The 23,705-nt window shown below is 42.3% G+C and overlaps 1 protein-coding gene across 1 annotated transcript in view; it reads right to left on the bottom strand.

Annotated features, from left to right (window-relative positions):
• Nucleotides 1-9,726: 9,726 nt before the first annotated feature.
• SCAPER (S-phase cyclin A associated protein in the ER) overlaps nucleotides 9,727-23,705 on the bottom strand; it is a gene marked incomplete in the record, with an annotated part of 4,815,867 nt that continues 4,801,888 nt past the window's right edge. Inside the window, 1 exon segment of the mRNA XM_044077465.1 lies at nucleotides 9,727-10,693. Within this exon segment, the coding sequence (XP_043933400.1) occupies nucleotides 10,581-10,693 (113 nt within the window).

Below are 23,705 nucleotides of genomic sequence, written 5' to 3'. Positions count from 1 at the left end.
AAATCATGCCATATGATAAACGTCCAGGCAAATCTGCCGTGTAGCATGCAGGATTGCTTTAATTTTGTGTACTGTTTGTAAATATTCTTAAAAATACATACATCAAGTAGGTATGCTGAAATGTTCAAATTAACAGACTTGGATGATGAAGATCTAATAAGCAAATACAAAATTACCTTACTTAAACCAGCCCAATCCCTTCAACAGCAATGCAGAATACCTAATTTATCCCCTTGGATGGCATTATAACAGAGTACTATGAAGCAAGGTAGTCTTGAAGGTCAACTTGGACCTTGAGATCATACAAAGTTTACATTGTCTTATGAATGTATGCAGAGAAGCTCATGTTGTAGCTGCACAAATATAATCAGTGGAAGAACTTTTAAAAGGGACTGAAGATGTTGCTATAGCCTTACCAGAAAGTGCTTTTAAGGTTTTATTATATTTATTAGAATAGAAGGTAATGCACTCTGAACCCTCCCTCCCCTTTAATGTAACTCTGGATAATTTATGACCTGCTTTGCTCATAACAAAGGATAACAATGTTTATTATCCTAAAATGTTGGCTTTGTCAAGGTAAAACCCAAGTTGTTGGTGAATATCAAGAATGCATAGAAAGCAAGCCCTTCTGTTAGAGTACAGTCGGGTTAAGTTTAAATGACATGGCTAGTTTAGGCATAAAATCTGAACTGGTGCATAAACATGCATCATCTTTATGTAATATAATATATGGGAGTTTTAAGGTAAGGGCTTGAAGTTCTGAAACCCTTCTGACTGATGTAACTTTGACTAAAAAGAAAGACTTCCAAGACAAGTACTTGAGACCTTCTTTGGCTGCTTTTTCAGAAGAAAGCAGCATTAGTTCCTCTAACATGAAATTTAAATCCCAAGAAGCAAATAATCCTTGAAAGATGGACATAAAAGAAATGGATCTCCTGAAAAGGCCTTACATAATTTTAAAGAAGCCAGTGGTGAAAATAAGAGATGGCTGTTAAATGTACCTTTAGAAATGAACAGCTAGAACCTTAATCAACCACATTCACTAAAAAATGCAAAAAACAACAAGAATTTGTGCCAACAAGGGATTGAGACCTTGGCTTGTAGCTCATAGCAAGTATGTAATTTATTTATTTCTAAAAACTTTTCCAGTAGTGAGCTTTTGAGCAACTGAGGGGATATGGACCACTCTAGTGGATAAAGCAGGGTCCCCATGCCATCAGTAGAACTGGGAAAAACATGCAGTTAGTATGAAGAATTAAAGCTCTGGGTGAGGCTTCCTGGATGGATGGAATAGAAGACACTTCAAGTTTTTCTTGGGCTGTTACCTGAAGGGGAACAAATCCATAGTCAATGTATCCTGTATATCATGGCAATAACAATAACAACATTTTTGCTTAAAAAAGCCAAAGATCAAGGCCTAGGAAACAAATACTGAATGAAGTGAAACAGACAGACCGCTCACTTCAAGCAGCAAAAAAAAGAACCGAGATAAAATGTATAATACAGCTTTTTATGTCAGGCTTTTCCTAATTACTGATGTTTGTTTATGGCTTTATTCCAATCATGTTACAAATTCCTGCAGCATCAATCCTTATAACTAACATTAGTAGAGGTATGAATTATCTTCTGTTTCTGCAGCATTACTTCTCTCCCAAATTGTGCTCTAGATTGGTTTTAGATGTAGGCTAGGCTCTGTGTTAATCTGTCACAATGCCTTGCAGAGATGCTGGGTGACAGAAAAGATGTATGACTAGGATATCTTGGATGAAGACAATCTCTCTATACCAAAGACCAAGAAAAAGATGTGCCAGCATTTACAGAACTTGTAAGACAATAGCCATTATTATCTACATGAGGTGTACCCTATAAGTGGTGCTTGGTTCAGACTCAGAAAGACTACATATTGGTGTTGCTATACTTATGTTATTAAGGTGGAAACTGGATCATACTGCTGTCACTCAGTACATTTTGGCATGTGGCTTCATCTGAAACTTGTCTCCAAATATCTAGTTTGATTCTCCCCCTGAATTCTAGTTGACAACCACTGCGACAAGGTGGTAAAACTGGTACCAAGTGTAGTCAATACATAGCTGACAGTGGGGTATGACCTGAAGTTAGCTTGCGAGATCCCTGGAAGCACTTCTACCTAGACATAAGGACTGCAGAACAGAGATGAACTCATACATCCACATTAAGAATCTATTGCTAATTTGTTTTCCTTACACTTAAGTAGTGCTTCTTTTCACTCAAAACAGGAAATGCCTGCAATCACGATAATGAAGTTTTCCATGGAAATGACTCCCAGTAGTTCCGATACAGGGTGAAAAGATCTGTCAGCATTAGGGCTGAAGGAAATGAATAATTCCAGAAGAAGGAGACAATATTTGCAGGCGTGCACTGCTAACTGCAGCATTAGTTTCCTGAAAAAGCATCCTCTGACGAGGAGTTCATCATCATCTCATTAATCTCCTTTGCTCTTGTGTAACGTTATACATTTTTTCGTTTTTTTGTTTTGTTTTTATTCTTACAATTACCGGTCTTCACTATTACATTTGGTCTTTACCTTTCGGTTCCTTAGAATTGTGTTCTCCATTGGCCCTGTGAATAAATTAATATCTGTCTTGTCTGTCTCCATACTTAGTATTTTCTAAGAGAAGAGAAAACTTTCTCTCGCTTATTCCAGATGGAAATGCACAATTTGACAATAAAAAGTATAACAGTGCCATTCTTATTTCCTAAACAAATGTACTACCTGTTGTGAAAACTACTGGCGCACACTGTTCTGTACAACAGCATTTAGATCTTTATATTTACCAAGAAAAGGAAAATGTGAACCATAAAAATAAAGCAACCAAAACACTAAATGATTTAACTGTGATAAGGATTTAAGCAAACTGTCAGAGCTTGAAGATGTACTAACTTTTCAAAACTTTTAACATCAATGTCTTAATAAACACATTAGAAAACAAATTACAGACCATCTGGGGAAAATGAGACAATGTTCAATTAAGTAAAAAAAAAGAAAGTAAGAAGAATCCAGCTGCTCAGAGAGGAAGAAAAAAAAATGAATGTCAGCTAATGCCCATGAAAATAAAATTACTTGTTTGGGGTTCCATGTTAATAAAAAAGTAAGATTCAGATCCATTTTTCCATGTTTGTACTTCAAATAGTCAAGTTCTTTATAAACATATAAATATTTATGCTGGATTTGTAAAATAAAACATCAGACAGTTGTTATAATGTGTGATAAATTAAGATACTTTAAATAATCATTTCCAAAACTAACCAAATTTTTGAAAACATAATAAACAGAATATTTTATATACGTTCATTACATACATATATAGAATACTGCTATACCAGTACTCAACAGTAACTAAAACATGAGTGATCAATACAAATAAATTAATTTGCTGCATGTATAATTTATACCCAATTTTTATAGTTACACAGTGAACAGTATGCTATAAAAAAGCATTTAAAAAATTAAACAATGTTATGGTAATGAATACACAAATATTTAAAATGTGGAAACAATGGTACATAAAGTATTAACAGTGAAAATATGTATAATTATATACATGTATACATCAGACTATACATAAAATTAAATATTGCTCAAACAAGTTTGATCATGTCTCATGATCCTCTTCTTTCTTCACAAAAAACTGGCGTGCATCATCCCACATCTCCCGAGGAAATCTATTAGCCAGTTCCAGATAGTCAAACAAATTGTTCAAATTTTCTGTTTTAGGAAGAAGGAAACAATATATTATAAACCACAAAAAAGCACATTTTGGCAATTACAAAGAGGGAAGAATACATATACTGAAATTTCCTGCATTTTAAATTCTGGTATGAACAACAAAAGATTACTTCAGTAGAAACAGGTCTCAGCTGGAATAGGAACACGTAACTTTATGTACTCAAAAAGCAAAAGGAAAAGATTTAGCAGGCCAGCTCTATGGCACAAATAAAAAATTCATATCTGTAACACTGGTGACCTATGTCTAATTTGCCTTTATCTGGAGAGAAGGTGGTGGTAGAAGATCTTCTAAAATATAGTGTTAAGCTATCAGGCAGACAAATAAATCAACTGGGCACAGGTACGGAGTGTATGCACCTGTTACCGCCGTGGCATTCAAAGATATCAGCTGGAGGGAATAGGTGAAAAGGGATGGGCATTATAACCCCTAACCTTGCAGACTGATGGAACTGGGGGGGGGGGGGTCTTCCATTCAGGTCATGCCCTTGGTAAGAATGAATTTGTAGTGTTATGGCTGACTGGTGGTGTTCTGAGATCACAGAGTAGGAAATTAAAAAAATAATAATGACCATCTTAAATAAAGCAAGATATGGATGCTGGGATGCACTTAATACTTCATTAAGGGAACGTTTTAAAGAAGATGCAAGGCCTTACTTTCTCAAGAGGATAGTTCAGGCATCTAGCAGCTGAGACGGTGGAAGAACTGCATTTAAATGACTACTACAAAAATAAGCCATTAGTTGGCATACAGTGATGAAGTCTTAACTATAATTCAGATGATTCTGTTTTGACTAATAGCCTGAGTGTAGTAGAAGCCAACTTAGGAGAAGATATGGGGCATGTTGGGAGTGTGTCTAATGTCTTGTTTCCCAGGGGAGAATGGCAATCATTTGCAGAGGCATCAGCAGTTACAGTGGATAAGGCATCCAACGAGCATCTCCCTGCTGAGGTAAGGGCAGCCTCCTTGCAACAGCAATGTGCAAAGGCACCTGGGAACATTACTTGACACATAGAAGGTTACAGTGCAAAACAAACCTTATGACAGTATAAATGACACTGCAACTGGACCAGCTCTGGCCTCTTCTCCACCTCCTAGAACCTGTTTGGAAACTAATCCACTCCACCAGTATATCAGCAGTTAAACTGGCCAAGACATATAAGGAATATGTCACTGCTGAGCCAGGGATAACATTTTTGGACACCCATGTGCAAGTCAACTTGTCAAAATCAGCCAGCAAACATGGGGTTAGGACTTAGAATGGAGAAAAAAAAAGAAATAAAAAAAACTATTGCACCACAAATAGCAGTTCTTCTCTTCTCTCTGCTTCCCAGAGCCTGCTTTGGAACCAGTAAATGGTGCTGACACACCCCACAATTTAGGAATTGGGAGGCTAAGACAAACTCAGAGACCAGGTAAGCAGGAGATAGCCCAGCTTGCATAAGGGACCAACAAATAAAGGCTATCACAAACAAGTCAGCCTTATTACTGTCCAAGAAGCTGTGGTTGCTATCATTTTCATTCATTATTTTAATAAATGGATAAGACCACACAAAACAAGTGCTACTCTTCAGGAGTGAGTTAGGTGCACTGTTCTGGTAAACTTGCACAGATTAACAAAGTATGTATGTGAAGACTGTAAAAATCCACACCCTGGATGGTGCATACTATCAACTCAGAGCTTTAATTATCAGCACTGTAATGCCAGATCACTGCTAACAATCCAGGCAATGAAATCAACACAAGAGTGTAAAAGGAAGTGATGGAATATTTCCCTCATTCCTAATGCTGTTACTCCACATCTGTTGCAAGATATTTACATTTATTATCTCCTACATATCAGTGGAAAAGCTGAAGTCTGGCAAAATCAAGGCATAATAAACATACCACAAAGATGTCAGAATTTACTGAGCCATAAAATGTTAGTTAAAATGCATACATAGGTTCATAGGTTGTTACTACGCTATCGGCCCTAGGGCCTATACAAGCCTAGCCATAACAATTCCCTGGATATTTCTTCCCACAATATTTCAGATGGGTTTTTAGAAGTTCTCCCCCCTTTTGGGGGGGTTTTTAAAAAAACCCCTCGGGGGGGCCGCCGGGGGCTCCGCTGGCCACAGACAGGGGAACTACCAAAGACCCAGTCTCCACGCCCAGGGAAGGTGCTGGTAAAACCGGAGAGATGGCCAAGAGGATTTGGCCAAGGCACTCCTCATGGCTCTGAAAGCCGGACCTCCGAATCCTGGGAGCGCCCAGTCTCCGGGCCATGATAGTAGACGGAAGTCCCGCAGCCAAGCACCGAGAGGGAGGCTCGGAACCGAAAGCATCGGTCCCAAACATCACCCCGGGTCCAGCCGAAGAAGTCCGTGCAAACTCGGACCCGAGGGCCCGGGTTGAGTAAGGGTCGGAGCCGACCCCGAGATCTCCACCGGCCCAAGAGCACCTGCTCCGACGGAGCCGAAGCAGTCGGAGGAGGAATAGCAATGGGATGGGTCATAGCCATCGGCTCCGAAGCCAACTGGGTCGGAGCCGAAACAAATTTTGGAAGACTGGGACTGGAAAAGTCTTTGGAGCACCCTGTCTATATCAGAATCCGACATTCTCAAGACCGAGAGGAAACAGAACGGGTTCGAGAAGACCTTCCCTCGCCCCAAGGGACTAGGGGACCGGCCCAGGCGACTCGATGAGAATCGGCGCCGAGGAAACACACACACCAGATTCCATCGGTGCCGAGGAAGACTTGCGCCGAGGAGGAAGTGTCTGAGCTGTGACCCTTGTCGGCTCCGAGCAGTGGAGCCGACGAAGGTGACCCGCCTCGATGCCCCAGCAATCGCCCGAAGTCGAGGAGTCGATGCTGGAGGCATCGAGGCAGACTGTTCCCTGCGGCTCAAGTCTTTGGAGCCGAAGGAGAGGCCTGCCTAGGTCTCTTGGCAGTCGGATCCGACGGACTGGTCGGAGCCAAGCCCTTTCTTTTGGCAGGAGTCGGAGGAAGACAAGGCTTCTTCAAAAGAGGTTTAATCAACCCTTTAAGAATTAATTTATTTTTCCTCTCCTGGAGGACCCTAGAGGAAAAAGCGTGACATACGCTACATGACTCCTGCAAGTGCTTAGCCCCTAAACAATAAACACAAAGTAGATGGTCATCAGTAACAGACATCTTAAAAGCACACTTAGTACATTTTTAAAGCCCAAGGCCTAGGGGCTTGAGACATAATGTTAGCAATTCCTGACAGGAAATTTAACCACTGTAGAATCGGTTAGACAAAAACCGAAGGCTTACAGAAACTGTGTAAACACAACCTTAGGTGTACAAACCGGGAACTTTAACACAGTAAAAGTTCAGTTATAGAGCTTAACCTAAAAGGCCCTGGATTGAAAGGCCAAAACAAACTCTACCCAATCACACACAATAAGTCCAGTACTCAATCGAACACAGCAATAGCAATAGCAAAAGCAATAGCGTTAAAACGGCTTTTGTGAGATATAAGCACAAAACTGACAGAAAAGTAGTAATAAAAGCTACTCAGCCCAGCCAGCTCGAGACCACGTCCTTGCAGTTAAGCGGCAAACGAGATCTGGGGGACTGTTGGTGGTGCATCCTGGGATATAGTAAGCTCAGCCAATAAGAGACTTCGCTCTTTGGCATAAGCGTGCCGAGTCGGAGCCGAGGGATCGGCTCCGAACCCATCATTCAGAATGTAGGCGAGATAGGATCACATAACATCAATGTTTATTATCCTAAAATGTTGGCTTTGTCAAGGTAAAACCCAAGTTGTTGGTGAATATCAAGAATGCATAGAAAGCAAGCCCTTCTGTTAGAGTACAGTCGGGTTAAGTTTAAATGACATGGCTAGTTTAGGCATAAAATCTGAACTGGTGCATAAACATGCATCATCTTTATGTAATATAATATATGGGAGTTTTAAGGTAAGGGCTTGAAGTTCTGAAACCCTTCTGACTGATGTAACTTTGACTAAAAAGAAAGACTTCCAAGACAAGTACTTGAGACCTTCTTTGGCTGCTTTTTCAGAAGAAAGCAGCATTAGTTCCTCTAACATGAAATTTAAATCCCAAGAAGCAAATAATCCTTGAAAGATGGACATAAAAGAAATGGATCTCCTGAAAAGGCCTTACATAATTTTAAAGAAGCCAGTGGTGAAAATAAGAGATGGCTGTTAAATGTACCTTTAGAAATGAACAGCTAGAACCTTAATCAACCACATTCACTAAAAAATGCAAAAAACAACAAGAATTTGTGCCAACAAGGGATTGAGACCTTGGCTTGTAGCTCATAGCAAGTATGTAATTTATTTATTTCTAAAAATTTTTCCAGTAGTGAGCTTTTGAGCAACTGAGGGGATATGGACCACTCTAGTGGATAAAGCAGGGTCCCCATGCCATCAGTAGAACTGGGAAAAACATGCAGTTAGTATGAAGAATTAAAGCTCTGGGTGAGGCTTCCTGGATGGATGGAATAGAAGACACTTCAAGTTTTTCTTGGGCTGTTACCTGAAGGGGAACAAATCCATAGTCAATGTATCCTGTATATCATGGCAATAACAATAACAACATTTTTGCTTAAAAAAGCCAAAGATCAAGGCCTAGGAAACAAATACTGAATGAAGTGAAACAGACAGACCGCCACTTCAAGCAGCAAAAAGAACCGAGATAAAATGTATAATACAGCTTTTATGTCAGGCTTTTCCTAATTACTGATGTTTGTTTATGGCTTTATTCCAATCATGTTACAAATTCCTGCAGCATCAATCCTTATAACTAACATTAGTAGAGGTATGAATTATCTTCTGTTTCTGCAGCATTACTTCTCTCCCAAATTGTGCTCTAGATTGGTTTTAGATGTAGGCTAGGCTCTGTGTTAATCTGTCACAATGCCTTGCAGAGATGCTGGGTGACAGAAAAGATGCATGACTAGGATATCTTGGATGAAGACAATCTCTCTATACCAAAGACCAAGAAAAAGATGTGCCAGCATTTACAGAACTTGTAAGACAATAGCCATTATTATCTACATGAGGTGTACCCTATAAGTGGTGCTTGGTTCAGACTCAGAAAGACTACATATTGGTGTTGCTATACTTATGTTATTAAGGTGGAAACTGGATCATACTGCTGTCACTCAGTACATTTTGGCATGTGGCTTCATCTGAAACTTGTCTCCAAATATCTAGTTTGATTCTCCCCCTGAATTCTAGTTGACAACCACTGCCACAAGGTGGTAAAACTGGTACCAAGTGTAGTCAATACATAGCTGACAGTGGGGTATGACCTGAAGTTAGCTTGCGAGATCCCTGGAAGCACTTCTACCTAGACATAAGGACTGCAGAACAGAGATGAACTCATACATCCACATTAAGAATCTATTGCTAATTTGTTTTCCTTACACTTAAGTAGTGCTTCTTTTCACTCAAAACAGGAAATGCCTGCAATCACGATAATGAAGTTTTCCATGGAAATGACTCCCAGTAGTTCCGATACAGGGTGAAAAGATCTGTCAGCATTAGGGCTGAAGGAAATGAATAATTCCAGAAGAAGGAGACAATATTTGCAGGCATGCACTGCTAACTGCAGCATTAGTTTCCTGAAAAAGCATCCTCTGACGAGGAGTTCATCATCATCTCATTAATCTCCTTTGTTCTTGTGTAACGTTATACATTTTTTCATTTTTTTGTTTTGTTTTTATTCTTACAATTACCGGTCTTCACTATTACATTTGGTCTTTACCTTTCGGTTCCTTAGAATTGTGTTCTCCATTGGCCCTGTGAATAAATTAATATCTGTCTTGTCTGTCTCCATACTTAGTATTTTCTAAGAGAGGAGAAAACTTTCTCTCGCTTATTCCAGATGGAAATGCACAATTTGACAATAAAAAGTATAACAGTGCCATTCTTATTTCCTAAACAAATGTACTACCTGTTGTGAAAACTACTGGCGCACACTGTTCTGTACAACAGCATTTAGATCTTTATATTTACCAAGAAAAGGAAAATGTGAACCATAAAAATAAAGCAACCAAAACACTAAATGATTTAACTGTGATAAGGATTTAAGCAAACTGTCAGAGCTTGAAGATGTACTAACTTTTCAAAACTTTTCCTTTAACATCAATGTCTTAATAAACACATTAGAAAACAAATTACAGACCATCTGGGGAAAATGAGACAATGTTCAATTAAGTAAAAAAAAAGAAAGTAAGAAGAATCCAGCTGCTCAGAGAGGAAGAAAAAAAAATGAATGTCAGCTAATGCCCATGAAAATAAAATTACTTGTTTGGGGTTCCATGTTAATAAAAAAGTAAGATTCAGATCCATTTTTCCATGTTTGTACTTCAAATAGTCAAGTTCTTTATAAACATATAAATATTTATGCTGGATTTGTAAAATAAAACATCAGACAGTTGTTATAATGTGTGATAAATTAAGATACTTTAAATAATCATTTCCAAAACTAACCAAATTTTTGAAAACATAATAAACAGAATATTTTATATACGTTCATTACATACATATATAGAATACTGCTATACCAGTACTCAACAGTAACTAAAACATGAGTGATCAATACAAATAAATTAATTTGCTGCATGTATAATTTATACCCAATTTTTATAGTTACACAGTGAACAGTATGCTATAAAAAAGCATTTAAAAAATTAAACAATGTTATGGTAATGAATACACAAATATTTAAAATGTGGAAACAATGGTACATAAAGTATTAACAGTGAAAATATGTATAATTATATACATGTATACATCAGACTATACATAAAATTAAATATTGCTCAAACAAGTTTGATCATGTCTCATGATCCTCTTCTTTCTTCACAAAAAACTGGCGTGCATCATCCCACATCTCCCGAGGAAATCTATTAGCCAGTTCCAGATAGTCAAACAAATTGTTCAAATTTTCTGTTTTAGGAAGAAGGAAACAATATATTATAAACCACAAAAAAGCACATTTTGGCAATTACAAAGAGGGAAGAATACATATACTGAAATTTCCTGCATTTTAAATTCTGGTATGAACAACAAAAGATTACTTCAGTAGAAACAGGTCTCAGCTGGAATAGGAACACGTAACTTTATGTACTCAAAAAGCAAAAGGAAAAGATTTAGCAGGCCAGCTCTATGGCACAAATAAAAAATTCATATCTGTAACACTGGTGACCTATGTCTAATTTGCTTTTATCTGGAGAGAAGGTGGTGGTAGAAGATCTTCTAAAATATAGTGTTAAGCTATCAGGCAGACAAATAAATCAACTGGGCACAGGTACGGAGTGTATGCACCTGTTACCGCCGTGGCATTCAAAGATATCAGCTGGAGGGAATAGGTGAAAAGGGATGGGCATTATAACCCCTAACCTTGCAGACTGATGGAACTGGGGGGGGGGGGCCTTCCATTCAGGTCATGCCCTTGGTAAGAATGAATTTGTAGTGTTATGGCTGACTGGTGGTGTTCTGAGATCAGAGAGTAGGAAATTAAAAAAATAATGACCATCTTAAATAAAGCAAGATATGGATGCTGGGATGCACTTAATACTTCATTAAGGGAACGTTTTAAAGAAGATGCAAGGCCTTACTTTCTCAAGAGGATAGTTCAGGCATCTAGCAGCTGAGACGGTGGAAGAACTGCATTTAAATGACTACTACAAAAATAAGCCATTAGTTGGCATACAGTGATGAAGTCTTAACTATAATTCAGATGATTCTGTTTTGACTAATAGCCTGAGTGTAGTAGAAGCCAACTTAGGAGAAGATATGGGGCATGTTGGGAGTGTGTCTAATGTCTTGTTTCCCAGGGGAGAATGGCAATCATTTGCAGAGGTAAGGGCAGCCTCCTTGCAACAGCAATGTGCAAAGGCACCTGGGAACATTACTTGACACATAGAAGGTTACAGTGCAAAACAAACCTTATGACAGTATAAATGACACTGCAACTGGACCAGCTCTGGCCTCTTCTCCACCTCCTAGAACCTGTTTGGAAACTAATCCACTCCACCAGTATATCAGCAGTTAAACTGGCCAAGACATATAAGGAATATGTCACTGCTGAGCCAGGGATAACATTTTTGGACACCCATGTGCAAGTCAACTTGTCAAAATCAGCCAGCAAACATGGGGTTAGGACTTAGAATGGAGAAAAAAAAGAAATAAAAAAAACTATTGCACCACAAATAGCAGTTCTTCTCTTCTCTCTGCTTCCCAGAGCCTGCTTTGGAACCAGTAAATGGTGCTGACACACCCCACAATTTAGGAATTGGGAGGCTAAGACAAACTCAGAGACCAGGTAAGCAGGAGATAGCCCAGCTTGCATAAGGGACCAACAAATAAAGGCTATCACAAACAAGTCAGCCTTATTACTGTCCAAGAAGCTGTGGTTGCTATCATTTTCATTCATTATTTTAATAAATGGATAAGACCACACAAAAACAAGTGCTACTCTTCAGGAGTGAGTTAGGTGCACTGTTCTGGTAAACTTGCACAGATTAACAAAGTATGTATGTGAAGACTGTAAAAATCCACACCCTGGATGGTGCATACTATCAACTCAGAGCTTTAATTATCAGCACTGTAATGCCAGATCACTGCTAACAATCCAGGCAATGAAATCAACACAAGAGTGTAAAAGGAAGTGATGGAATATTTCCCTCATTCCCTAATGCTGTTACTCCACATCTGTTGCAAGATATTTACATTTATTATCTCCTACATATCAGTGGAAAAGCTGAAGTCTGGCAAAATCAAGGCATAATAAACATACCACAAAGATGTCAGAATTTACTGAGCCATAAAATGTTAGTTAAAATGCATACATAGGTTCATAGGTTGTTACTACGCTATCGGCCCTAGGGCCTATACAAGCCTAGCCATAACAATTCCCTGGATATTTCTTCCCACAATATTTACTTCCCTGGACCCATGTTTAGCAGGGCGACTGAAGTGATCCCTGGGGTGAATTTTCTATCTCCCATCCAATCAGCAAGGTTCCTTTTGAAGAGGGCCAATGAGGCACTCTGCTTAACATGTATGAGTAGTCTATTCCAGAGTATGGGGAGTCTCTGGGTCAGGAACCTATCCCTCCAGCATGTTTTGTTCATTGTGATGACAAGGTTTAGATCCTTGGAGCATGTGGCTCTGAGAGACTGAGATTTCTTTAAGTGTAGCAATGTCCAAAAGCTCAGGGTTTGACATGGCCTTGTATGTTAAGCAGAGATCGCCTCTGAGTATACGATATGCCACAGAGTATAACGAGTTTTTTTAGATGGTCAGCATAAGGCATCTGCTTTAGGCCTGTGATTCTTTAATGAGGTATTTCTGCAGCCTTTCCAGCCGTTGCAGATGTCTTGTGAGGTGCATACCAAATGGGGTGTTGTACTCTATAATGGGTCTAATGAGGGATGAGTACAGTAGGACAATGACCTCTTTTTTCTGGATGAAAAGCCCTTAGTGATGAGGTGTGCCACACAGAAGGATTTCCTGACTGTTGTGTCTCTCATCACACTTTCGGTGTTTAGTGCACTGTCACCTATGTGGTAATTCATAGGAACATGTTTTTTCCCAAAGGGGATAATTATACATTTCTTGGCATTAAGCTTGAGCCCATGGCTCTGGCACCAAGCATCTGTTGCTGTAAGGCGCTTTTGTAGAATGTCCACATCATTTGGGGATTCAATAATAGCTCCCAGTTTGCAGTCATCTGCGAACTTTGTTAGCCAGAGTCCCTTAGTGTTGGCCTGTACTTCAGAGAAGTAGATGCCAAACAAGAGCGGTCCCGGGGCTGAACCCTGAGGTACTCCACTTGTCTGGAGCTGGATTTGGAGTCAGCTACTTTTACAGTCTGGGTTCTGTCAGTAAGCCAGTTGGCAACCCATCGAGTGATGCAGGGATTTATGCCCAGCTTAGTAAGTTTATCTATGATTCCAGAGTGGGGGATGGTGCCGAAGGCCTTGGCGAGGTCCAGATAGGCTGTGTGGACTGCCTTACCCTCATCCACAGCTCTGGAGACTGATTTGAAGAAGTCAATCAGGTTCAGGAGACAAGATCGGACATTCACAAACCCAAACTGGGTGGGGTCCAGTGTTTGAAGGTTGCCAATCTCTTTGTTTACAAGTTCCATGATAATGCGTTCCATGCCCTTGCAGATCAGGCTCATCAGACTGATGGGACAGTAGTTCTCGGGATCCAAGGTGGATCCCCCTTGTGGAGTAGCTGCGCGCCACTCAGTGAGCATGAAGCCTGAGGTGAGGCTATGATTAAACATGACACTTAGGTGAGGTGCCAGTTCATTGTGTAGTTCATGTAGTACACAGCCCAGGCTGTCATCTGGTCTCATGGATGCTGTATTCTTAGCTTGTTCATTGTGTAGTTCATGTAGTACACAGCCCAGGATGTCATCTGGTCTCATGGATGCTGTATTCTTAGCTTTGGAGAATGCGGTTTCTACCTGTATGGCCATGGTTACCAGAATTTGGCAATCTTTTGGTATTGAGATGGGCCCTTTAGGTGGTGAGAGGGGATGAAATTGGCACTAAATCGATCTGCCAGGATATTGGCAATATCCTTGGGATCAGTATATTTAATGCCATTCTGTTGTAGCTCAGAGCAGATCTGAGCATTGCCATTTAGATTCTTGACATAACTACAGAATGCCTTGTGGTTGTCTTTGGAATCTTTGGAAATTTTATTTTCGTAACTAGCTTTGGAGGATTTATGAGGGATCTCAGCTTCTTACTGAGGCTGGTAAGGGAGTTTTTTGCATCCTGGGATTTTCCTCTTTTCTGCAACAGTTTCTTCCTTCTGTTGTATAGTTTGTTTACAGCAGGGGACCACCAAACTGGCTTTATGTTTTGGAGGAGAGCGTCTTGGTTCTATTTGGGATGGCACGATTCATGCACGAGTGGATGTGCTCGTACAGTGCCTTAGTGTAGGATTCAGCAGTCGAACTTTCAGCTCCCATCTGCATGGGTGTCATGAAGTTTGTCACTTCTGACTTGAGTAGCATGAAGTTGGCTTTGGAGAAGTTTTTACGGAGGTTTCCTTACTAGGGGGTGGGGGGTGGGATGTGGATGCCAAGGGTGATTTGCTTATGGTCAGACCTGACCAATGAAGAGGTGACCACTGGTGTGGAGCATCTATCTCCCATGTTGGTAATGACCAGGTCTAGGATATTGCAGCCCTTGATAGGACAATGGATTAGTTGATCCAGGGGGCTGGAATTTATGAATTCCAAGAACTGTTGGGAAAAGGTGTTGGTACCAAAGTAGTTTTCCCAGTTAATGGCAGAGTAGTTGAAATCACCCAGTATTAGGGTTTTTGGTTGTATCTTAATATTTTCCAGTATGTCTAGAAAGGTGTAGTGAAAATCTTGGGGCATGGTTGGGGATCTGTAGCAAGCTACAATTTGGATTGCAGTCTTAGCTAGTGTTAGTTGCACCTGGGGAATTTCAGATGCATTGTATGGGGCAACTAGCCTGGAGGTGTGAATAACCTTGGTGAATATGGACACTCCTCCACCTTTACTGTTTCAGTCTTGGTTTGGTGGCCGAAAAGTGTGGTAAGAGTTGTAGCCTGGTACTGCAGGGGTGCTCTCTAGAGCCTTGAACCAGGTCTCAATTACTGCACAGATATTGATGTTCTCCATTTTTATGAGTGCCTCGAGAGAGTGCATTCTGAGGTTTAGACTTCTAGCATTGAGTAGCATTACCTTCAGATTTTGCATGCTTGTATCTGTTACGGTGGTGGTTTTGTTCTCTGAACCTCTCCTAAAAAAGGCACTACAGGGGTGGCATGAGCTTTAGCCAGTAACCTGAATCCCAGGGGTGACAGGTGCAGACCATCTCTGGCAAAGCATGGTGGTTTGTCGATCATGTCATCCCAGGCAGACAGATACTGGATCCCCTTTGAATGACAGAAGAAGCTTAGCCAATTGTTGAAAGTAATTCTGTCCTTATACTGTGGTATCATTCTGGGGAAGGCAGGACGCTACTCAGGGCTAGGGTCATACCTGCCTGGGCCACATGATCCGAGAGCTCTTCCATGTCTCTTTTCATGTAGTCCAGGGAGGTATGTCTCAAGTCATTCACTCCGACATGGACAATGACAGAGTCGTATTTGTACTTGTTGTGGAGTGACCTGAGTGCATGCGTTATGTGGCGGATCCTGGCACCCGACAGGCAGCTGACTGTAATTTTCTCCTTGTTCAGCCTGGTGAGTGGGACATCAGTGTGCCTGACTACAGAGTCACCTATGACTAAAGTGTTGGGTATGTTGTCTTGCGTTAGGGGCTGTTGTTGGGTGGCACACTGATGTTGTGAGCTATGTATCACTTTGGTTGTGAATGGTGTTTGTTTGAGTTTCAGCTTTGGGGGTCCTTGTTGCTAGGGCAGGTTAATGCTAAGGGCCTCCGCATACGTGGGTTTAGTGCTGCTATGTGTGGGTGTTGACAGTATGGGTTTTGAAGGGCTCTGTGTTGCTTGAGGTGTAGTGCAGGTGCTAACCTTCTCCTCTTGACTGTCTAACACAATCTTGGCTGGAGAGAGCTTTGCTTCCAGTTTGGCTATGTAAGTGCATCTCTCACAGGTTGTAGAGTTGAGTGGTAGGAGGAGAGGGTTGTTTGTGTACATGAGGCAGTTGCTGCACTTTCCCAGTATGCCCAGATTCACCAGGTGGGCAGGAGAAATCACTGGAAGCTGACCCTTGGACATGCCTGTTTAGGTTCTTTTTTTTTGTAAAGTACAAGAGCTGTTTTCCCTTACCTTTGCAAGGTACTTTGCAATTATAGGCTGTTTAGTGCCTACGATTAATTTCTCCTTATTAACAAGGAAAGTTGAGTGCTTGTATCAGTTTAAGGCTTCCTATTGCTTTCCAGCAGGTTCTAGAGCAAGTGCTAGTCACAAGGGTTCAGATTTTAGTGCTACTACTGAGAAACCAGCTAGTTCTAAGGGAAAATTTGAAGAGCAGACTTTCTGGCACCTGGAATAGTTTAACCATAGCCCTGCAGTGCTGCACGATGTGAAAAATGCGCAAACACACACGTTTGTAAGCCAGAAAGTTGAAAGGGATAGAAATCAGCCCAAAAACGGCTAATAAAATTACAATTTCAGAGCCGGAAACCACTCCTCTAGTGTTAGATAGGCAGTACAATGCTTACCACTCTCACTGGTAACCAGTAGGACTTCCCTCTACCACAGCAAGGTCTGGATAGCTCTGAACACAGAAAATAAAGTCCTGAAACCAGCAAAGCCTGGGATCTGGACCATACTAGCTAGGAAAGGTGGAAAACGAGCAAATAAGATAGTATTTTTTTTTTTTGGTTAAAACAGGCTAAACAATGCAATAATACAGTAAATAAACACAGAAAAGGCTAACACACGAATGTGTAGCCCCAAACAGTAAATGTAATTAAAACTCTACAAAATTAGCAATTTAAAACTTTTTAAATGAAGGAAGGCAAGTACACAACTGAAAAATCCAATACAAATTTGATTAAATACAGACGGAGCACTCCCTTACATGATGGATAAACAGCAGCAGCAATCTCTTACAAGCATTCGGAAGCAAACCCTTCTATGTTAAATTGAATACCTGTTTACATTAGAGCAACAATCTCCTGCTGAATATTGAATAACACAACACGCATGCACACAGACACACACACGAACTGAATGTTGAATAACACCACACACACAAACACCACACATACACCAACTGAATGTTGAATAACACAAAACTCACGCTCACATGAATTGAATTTAATATGGACTTGAACAGAAGCAATCCCTTACAAGCATTTAGCAGCACATACTCTGCTCCATTTGATGCCATGCTGCTATACTCCCTATTTCGCTCCAAAACAATTAATCTGACGGAATCCAACAGGCAGTCTGTCGGCGATACGTGGTGACATCAGACATAAATTTAAAGCTGTGGATATATATATATATATATATATATATATATATATTAAAAAACTAAACAATAAAAAAAGTCAGGAATTAAAGGGGTAACTCAGGAATTTAAGGCACCCCATTATTTTGCCTTAAAACTGGTAAATACAGAGGAATTTGGTACAGTCGAGAGGTATGCTTGTACCATAAATGCAAGCAGCAAAATGTTTGGTAAATTGGACTTTGATGGCATATTCCAATGGATGGCTCACCAACTGGTGTCAAAATAATAGAAATTTATAATGTATCTAAGAAGAAATTCTGTGAAACCACTCAGCATCTCTTTGTCAAGAGCAGAGAGGTAGACAGCTGGTCTTTCTTTCTGTACTCATGTGTCCTTATTAGGTAAAATTTGAGCTGGTGAGGCAAGCCAAATGTGCGATGGGCTCTTTCTTGCCTTGAAAAGGCAATATATCGATAAATTGGTTTAAGGATAGTGATGACACCAGTTCTGGGAAGAAATAAGGGTTAATCTAAAGGGACACCTTATCCTTGCAGAAATAAGGGCCCACAACTCTTACAGACTACTGGCAGATCTAATGGCTACAAAGAAAAGCATATTGTAAGAAACACTATTCAAATCCACCTAAATGGGTAAATCAAAATGGGAATGGTAAGCCTATCTATCATGTAGTCCAAGTACCATGGAACTGAAGGATGGCTCATTCAAAAGTAAACAAAGATGCAGCACCTTGTTGAGCCTGTTCGGGGCCTTGGTTCTATCCTCCACAAGACTGTAATGAGTTGAAATAGCAGAAACATGTAACCCTGATGATGTAGCAATTACAGCATAATTTGAACAGGTGTCTGTAATAGGTCAGGATCATTTGCAAACTAAATGAAAGTAGTATTAACAGAAAATAAGTTATGTCTTACCATAACGTTCCATCTGAGTTGTTGGATCTTCCAGTCATCACTGATGGGTTTGGTTCCGAGCCCTTGGAACCGATTCGGCCTTATACCATGCTTGTGTGCACCAAAAAACTCTCGAGCTAAGCTGCTACCCACAACGCCCTTCACTCAGTTACCTCAGATCGAGTTTGCATGCAACATATACAAGAAACAACAAGTCAGAGGCCCTCTCTGCGCAGAAACCCTAAAACACCACAAAGACCCAGAAGATCTGCCAGGAACCTTTGGAGGGGGTCGTGGGAGGGTGTGATGACTGGAAGATCATCAACAACTCAGGCGGAACATTATTGTAAGACATGACTTCTTTATCTGAAGTTGTTAATCTTCTTCCTATTCATCACTGATGGGACAGAATCCCAAGCTACTTGGAGAACCTGGGTGACCCTTATGGAAGAACATTCCTGAGAACCATTGAACCAAAGACCACTCTCCCCCTGGAAATCAGATCCAATTTGTAATGCTTGATAAAGGTATGGGGCTTAGCCCAAATGGCAGCTGCACAAATGTCATTCATGGAGGCCCTAGAGTGGAAGGCAACCAATGCTGCAATAGCCCTAGTTGAGTGAGCTTTGATTTGGCCAGGCTTAGATGTATTCGTAAGCAAATATGAGAAGGCAATGCAATCCCTGAGCCATTTAGACAAAGTAACTTTCGATACTGCACCTCCCATTCTAGGACCCAAAAAAGAAATGAAAATCTGGTCCGACTTGCAAAAGGATTTAGCTCTGTCCAGGTAAAAATGTAATTGTCTATGAGCATCCAAGGAATGTAGGCAGTATTCTCTCTTGTTTGAATAACTTGGGAAGAATACAGGGAGCTCAATGGACTGATTAATCGAAAAGTCAGAAACCACCTTGGGAAGAAAGGATGGGTTAAGCATGAAGTGATACTCTGTCCTTATGAAATATTAGATAAGAGCTCTTGATACGTAATGCTTGCAATTCAGAAATTCGTCTGGCTGAGGTGACAGCCACCAGAAATAAGGATTTCCATGACAGGAATTTTAGATCACATGTTGCAGCAGGCTCAAAAGGGGGCAGAGAAAGAGACTGCAGAACCCAGGAGAGATTCCATGTCTTCATCGGCTGCCTGACGGGAGGCCTGCTGTGGAAAATACCCTTGAGGAAAGTCTTGCAAACGCGAAAGGAAAAAAGCAGGACTCCATCTGAACCATTATGGAGGTTGGAAACAGCTGCTAGATAGACTTGAATGGTGGAAGCTGACGTCCCACTGTCGAACAGTTCAGTCAGGTAATGAAGAATAGTGGCTACAGGGGCTGAGAACGGATCTAGCTTCCGATTATGTGACCAAATAGAGAATATTTTCCATTTGTCCCTGTAAAGTTTCCTGGTGGATGGTTTATGAAAGGTCAAGATAATATCATGGACGGATGAAGAGAGGGCTTCCTGCCTGGCAACTAACGGAAGTGGAGAAACCAAGCAGTCAGCTTGAGGGTGGACAGATTCGGGAGAGTCCGCCTTTGTGGGTGAGATATGAGGTCCTGACGAGTGTCTAGGATCCAAAGAGGTTGTAGCAGATGAGGTCGGAGGAAGGGAAACCATATCTGACAGGGCCAGAACAGGGCAATGAGGATCACTTTGCTTCTCAACTGAATAGCTTTCCTTAGAACAAGGGGGATCAGAGGATAAGCATAAAGGAGCCCCATGGGCCAATCATAAATCAAAGCGTCTCCCGGTGACTCCCCATGAGGGGGAAAGAGGGCAAAGTTGCTGCTGCATTTTGTGTTTGAGGGGGAGGCGAAAAGGTCCTAGTATGGTTGGCACCAATGGCTGAAAATTTCCACCACCACACTCGGATTGAGAGACCACTCGCGAGGATGAAGGATGCATCTGCTTAGCCTGTCCACAATCACGTTGCAGCTACCTGGGTTATGAGTTGCAATCAGAAAGTGGTTGGAAGCCATCGCCCACTGCCAGATTCTCATGGCTTCGCAACATAGGGGATAGGATTTGGTCCCTCCCTGTTTATATACTAGACCACGGACATGTTGTCCGACTGGATAGCAATCATTCCGGATGTAAGGAGCGGATGGAAAGCTTGCAACCCCAATAGCACCGCTCTTAACTCCAGAACACTGATATGCAAGTTGACCTCTACATTGGACCACATGCCTTGAACTGACTTTCCCTGGAAGTGGCCCCCCCCCACCCCATCAGGGAAGTGTCCGTGGTCACCGTGGTGCTGGGCTGGGGAGCCTGGAAGGGGCAACACCAAAGATTTTCATCTGTACTCATCCACCAGAGGAGATCTTGTTTGCAAGTGCTGGTGATGAGAATCTGTGAGCTCAGGGGCTGAAGATTGGATATCCACTGGGTCTGGAGGAGCCATTGTAGTAATCTCATGTGCAATCTGGCTAGGGGAACAATAGGGATGGCTGCAACCATAGACACCAGAGCCTGGATAACTTTCCTTGCAGACACCTTTCTTCGACAGAGTATCACTTGAACTTGTGCCCTTAATCTCTGAAGCCTGTAAAGAGGAAGAGAGATCAGACTTGACTGGGTGTTGAATATTGCCCCTATGAATTCCAATTGTTGTGAGGGTTGAAGGTTGGATTTCTCCAGTGTATGGTGATGCCCAGTGACTCTGCTAGAACTAGGGTGTAGCAGAGGGCCCTGACCAGTAGGCGCTTGGTGGGGGCGGAGAGGAGCCAATCGCCTCTGTACGGAAACACCTGGAATCCCTGAAGTCTCACATGAGCGATTACCACTGCTAGGCATTTTGTGAACACTCTGGGGGCCGTCGAGAGACCGATAGGCAGAGCACTGAATTGGTAGTGATTGGCCCCCAACCAGAAGTGAAGGAGGCTCCTGGAGCGCCTGTCCGTCTTGAGATGGTAATACGCATCCCAGAGATCTAATGAGTACATCCACACACCCTCCTGCAAAAAGGGAAGGATGGATTGAATCATGACCATGTGGAACTTGGTCTGAACTACAGATTTGTTTAGTTGGCTGAGATCCAGAATGGGCTTCCGGTCCCCTATCTTCTTTGGCATCAAAAATAATCTTGAGTAGAACCCTGATCCACACTGGTCTGGGGGGACTTGTTGGATGGCTCGTTTTTGACATAGCTTTCATATTTTGGAAGCTGCCTCCTCCCTTTGACTGGGTGGAACATCGGGAAGGGATTTCGGAGGTCTTGGATAAGATAATAGGGGAATATAGTAGCCTCTGGTAATGATTCTCTGCACCCACTGATCGTTTGTAATAGAGAGCCAGGCAGCTTGATGCAGAGAAAAATGCGCCCCAACTGCTTCCAGAGGAAAGCAATCGGGCAGCACTTCAGGAGCGCTGATATGGTCTACCCGAGAAGAAATCTCTGGAGCCTTGGTTCTGGGGACCCCCTCTGCCCTGAAAGGGGCATCTTCCATTATTGGACCCCATCTGCCTCTGGGGAAGTCCTCACTACATGCGTCACTGAAAGAACCTTGAGACTTTTTGTGCCGCATCTTCCCACTCCTCTGGTTCCTGGAGAAAGAACGCTGAGGTTTGGAAAAGTGTAGGCCCACGGCAGACAAGGTCATCCCGTTCTGCTCGCACCTGGCTAATGAATCCTTGACTTTAGCACCGAACAGAGCTGATGGTTCAATAGGGACATTTAAAAAGGAAGACTTGAAGGAGTCCACGAGGTGTCAAATGTGCATCCAGGTGTGGAGTCTCATGACTACGCCAGCACTCCCAGCTCTAGCCACTCCTTCGGTTGCATGGGCCAGTGATCTCATGGACGAATTGGATATTGACTCTAGGGTGGCAAGTTGGGAAGCACCTTTATCACGTGCTCCATCCGAAACTTGGCCCATGAGGGTCCCGGAGAGTTCGGAGATAAGATCTCTCTGGAGCCTCATAAAATGTGCCAAAAAGTTCAGAGACCTGACTGCAAAGGTCACGGACGCAAAACCTCGCTTCCCTAACCTGTCCACCACCCGGGACTCTCTGTTGGGTGGGTGGACAGCAGGACACTCTTCCGCAAGGTCCTTTTTTGTGGCTGCCACCATAGCATCTACTGGCAAACCTCTAAACCAATGGGGTTGATCCAGTGGAGAGAAAAGTACCTTCTCTGATCTCCAGGGGATGGTCTCAATGGCGTCCAGGTTCTTCCACGCCCGCTGCACGATGAGCTTAACTAACTCATCAGTGGGGGGGGGGTCACCCAAGAAGTAGAGGGCCGAGAGCAAAAGGCCTGCAGGAATACGGATTCCTCCAAGGAAGGATTGGAGGGCTTCCACTCTCCCATCTGTTTCAAGATTTCCAGGATGTCTCCAAAGGAGACATCTTCAGGGGGTGACCATGGGGATCCTTCCCCATCATCGTAGTCCGTATCTTCCTTGAGGGACTCCTCTGGGGAGTCCATGTGTTTCCTCTTACACGCCCATTTCCGAGGGGGTTCTTCAGTAGGAACATCCGAAAAAGACTCAGAAAGGGAAATACCTTGGACAGGGGTTTCCTGGGCCTTGTGCTCTCGGAGTCCTGGGGGGGGGGGGTGGCCTTTGACAGCTGCGGCTCAGAAGAAACTGGAGGGATGACCCACGTAGGAGGATTGCTAGAAGCAAGCACCCTCTCCATCCCCCAGAAAGTGGGCCTGCCTGAAGAGGAGTGGGAGCCCCGGAACCGAAGAAGACGACATCGGAACTGGAGTCACACCCCGCTCCACACGGTCCCACCCACGGGGACGAGCCTCAAGCAAACTTGGGGGGGTAGTCACCCTCGGACCAGAAGAAAGAACATACAACACAGTCGGAACCATGACCGGAACTGGGGGTTCCACCCCCCCGAAGCATGGGATTGAGGAAGGGTGGGTTCTGATGGAACAGACACCCCAAGGGGCCTTGGGGCCTCAGACACTGTCGTCGGCAATGAGGAAAGGGGTCCTCTTGAAAACGTCAGATATAGGAGCCCTGGAACTGAGGGATCCAAGGGAGGAGAGTATGTAGGGGTCACCAGTGTAATAGACCCAAAGCCCAGAGTGGGATGGGGTCTAGGAAAATTTGAAATTCCCCTGGCGATCAGCAGATGGTCAAAAAGGTGCACCACATCCAATTC

Source organism: Protopterus annectens, chromosome 7.part0 (genome assembly GCF_019279795.1).
Source record: "Protopterus annectens isolate FY-2018-M chromosome 7.part0, PAN1.0, whole genome shotgun sequence".
NCBI classification, from domain to species: domain Eukaryota; kingdom Metazoa; phylum Chordata; order Ceratodontiformes; family Protopteridae; genus Protopterus; species Protopterus annectens.
Note: the sequence above shows the minus strand (reverse complement) of the source record. Positions and strands in the feature narration are given on the sequence as shown.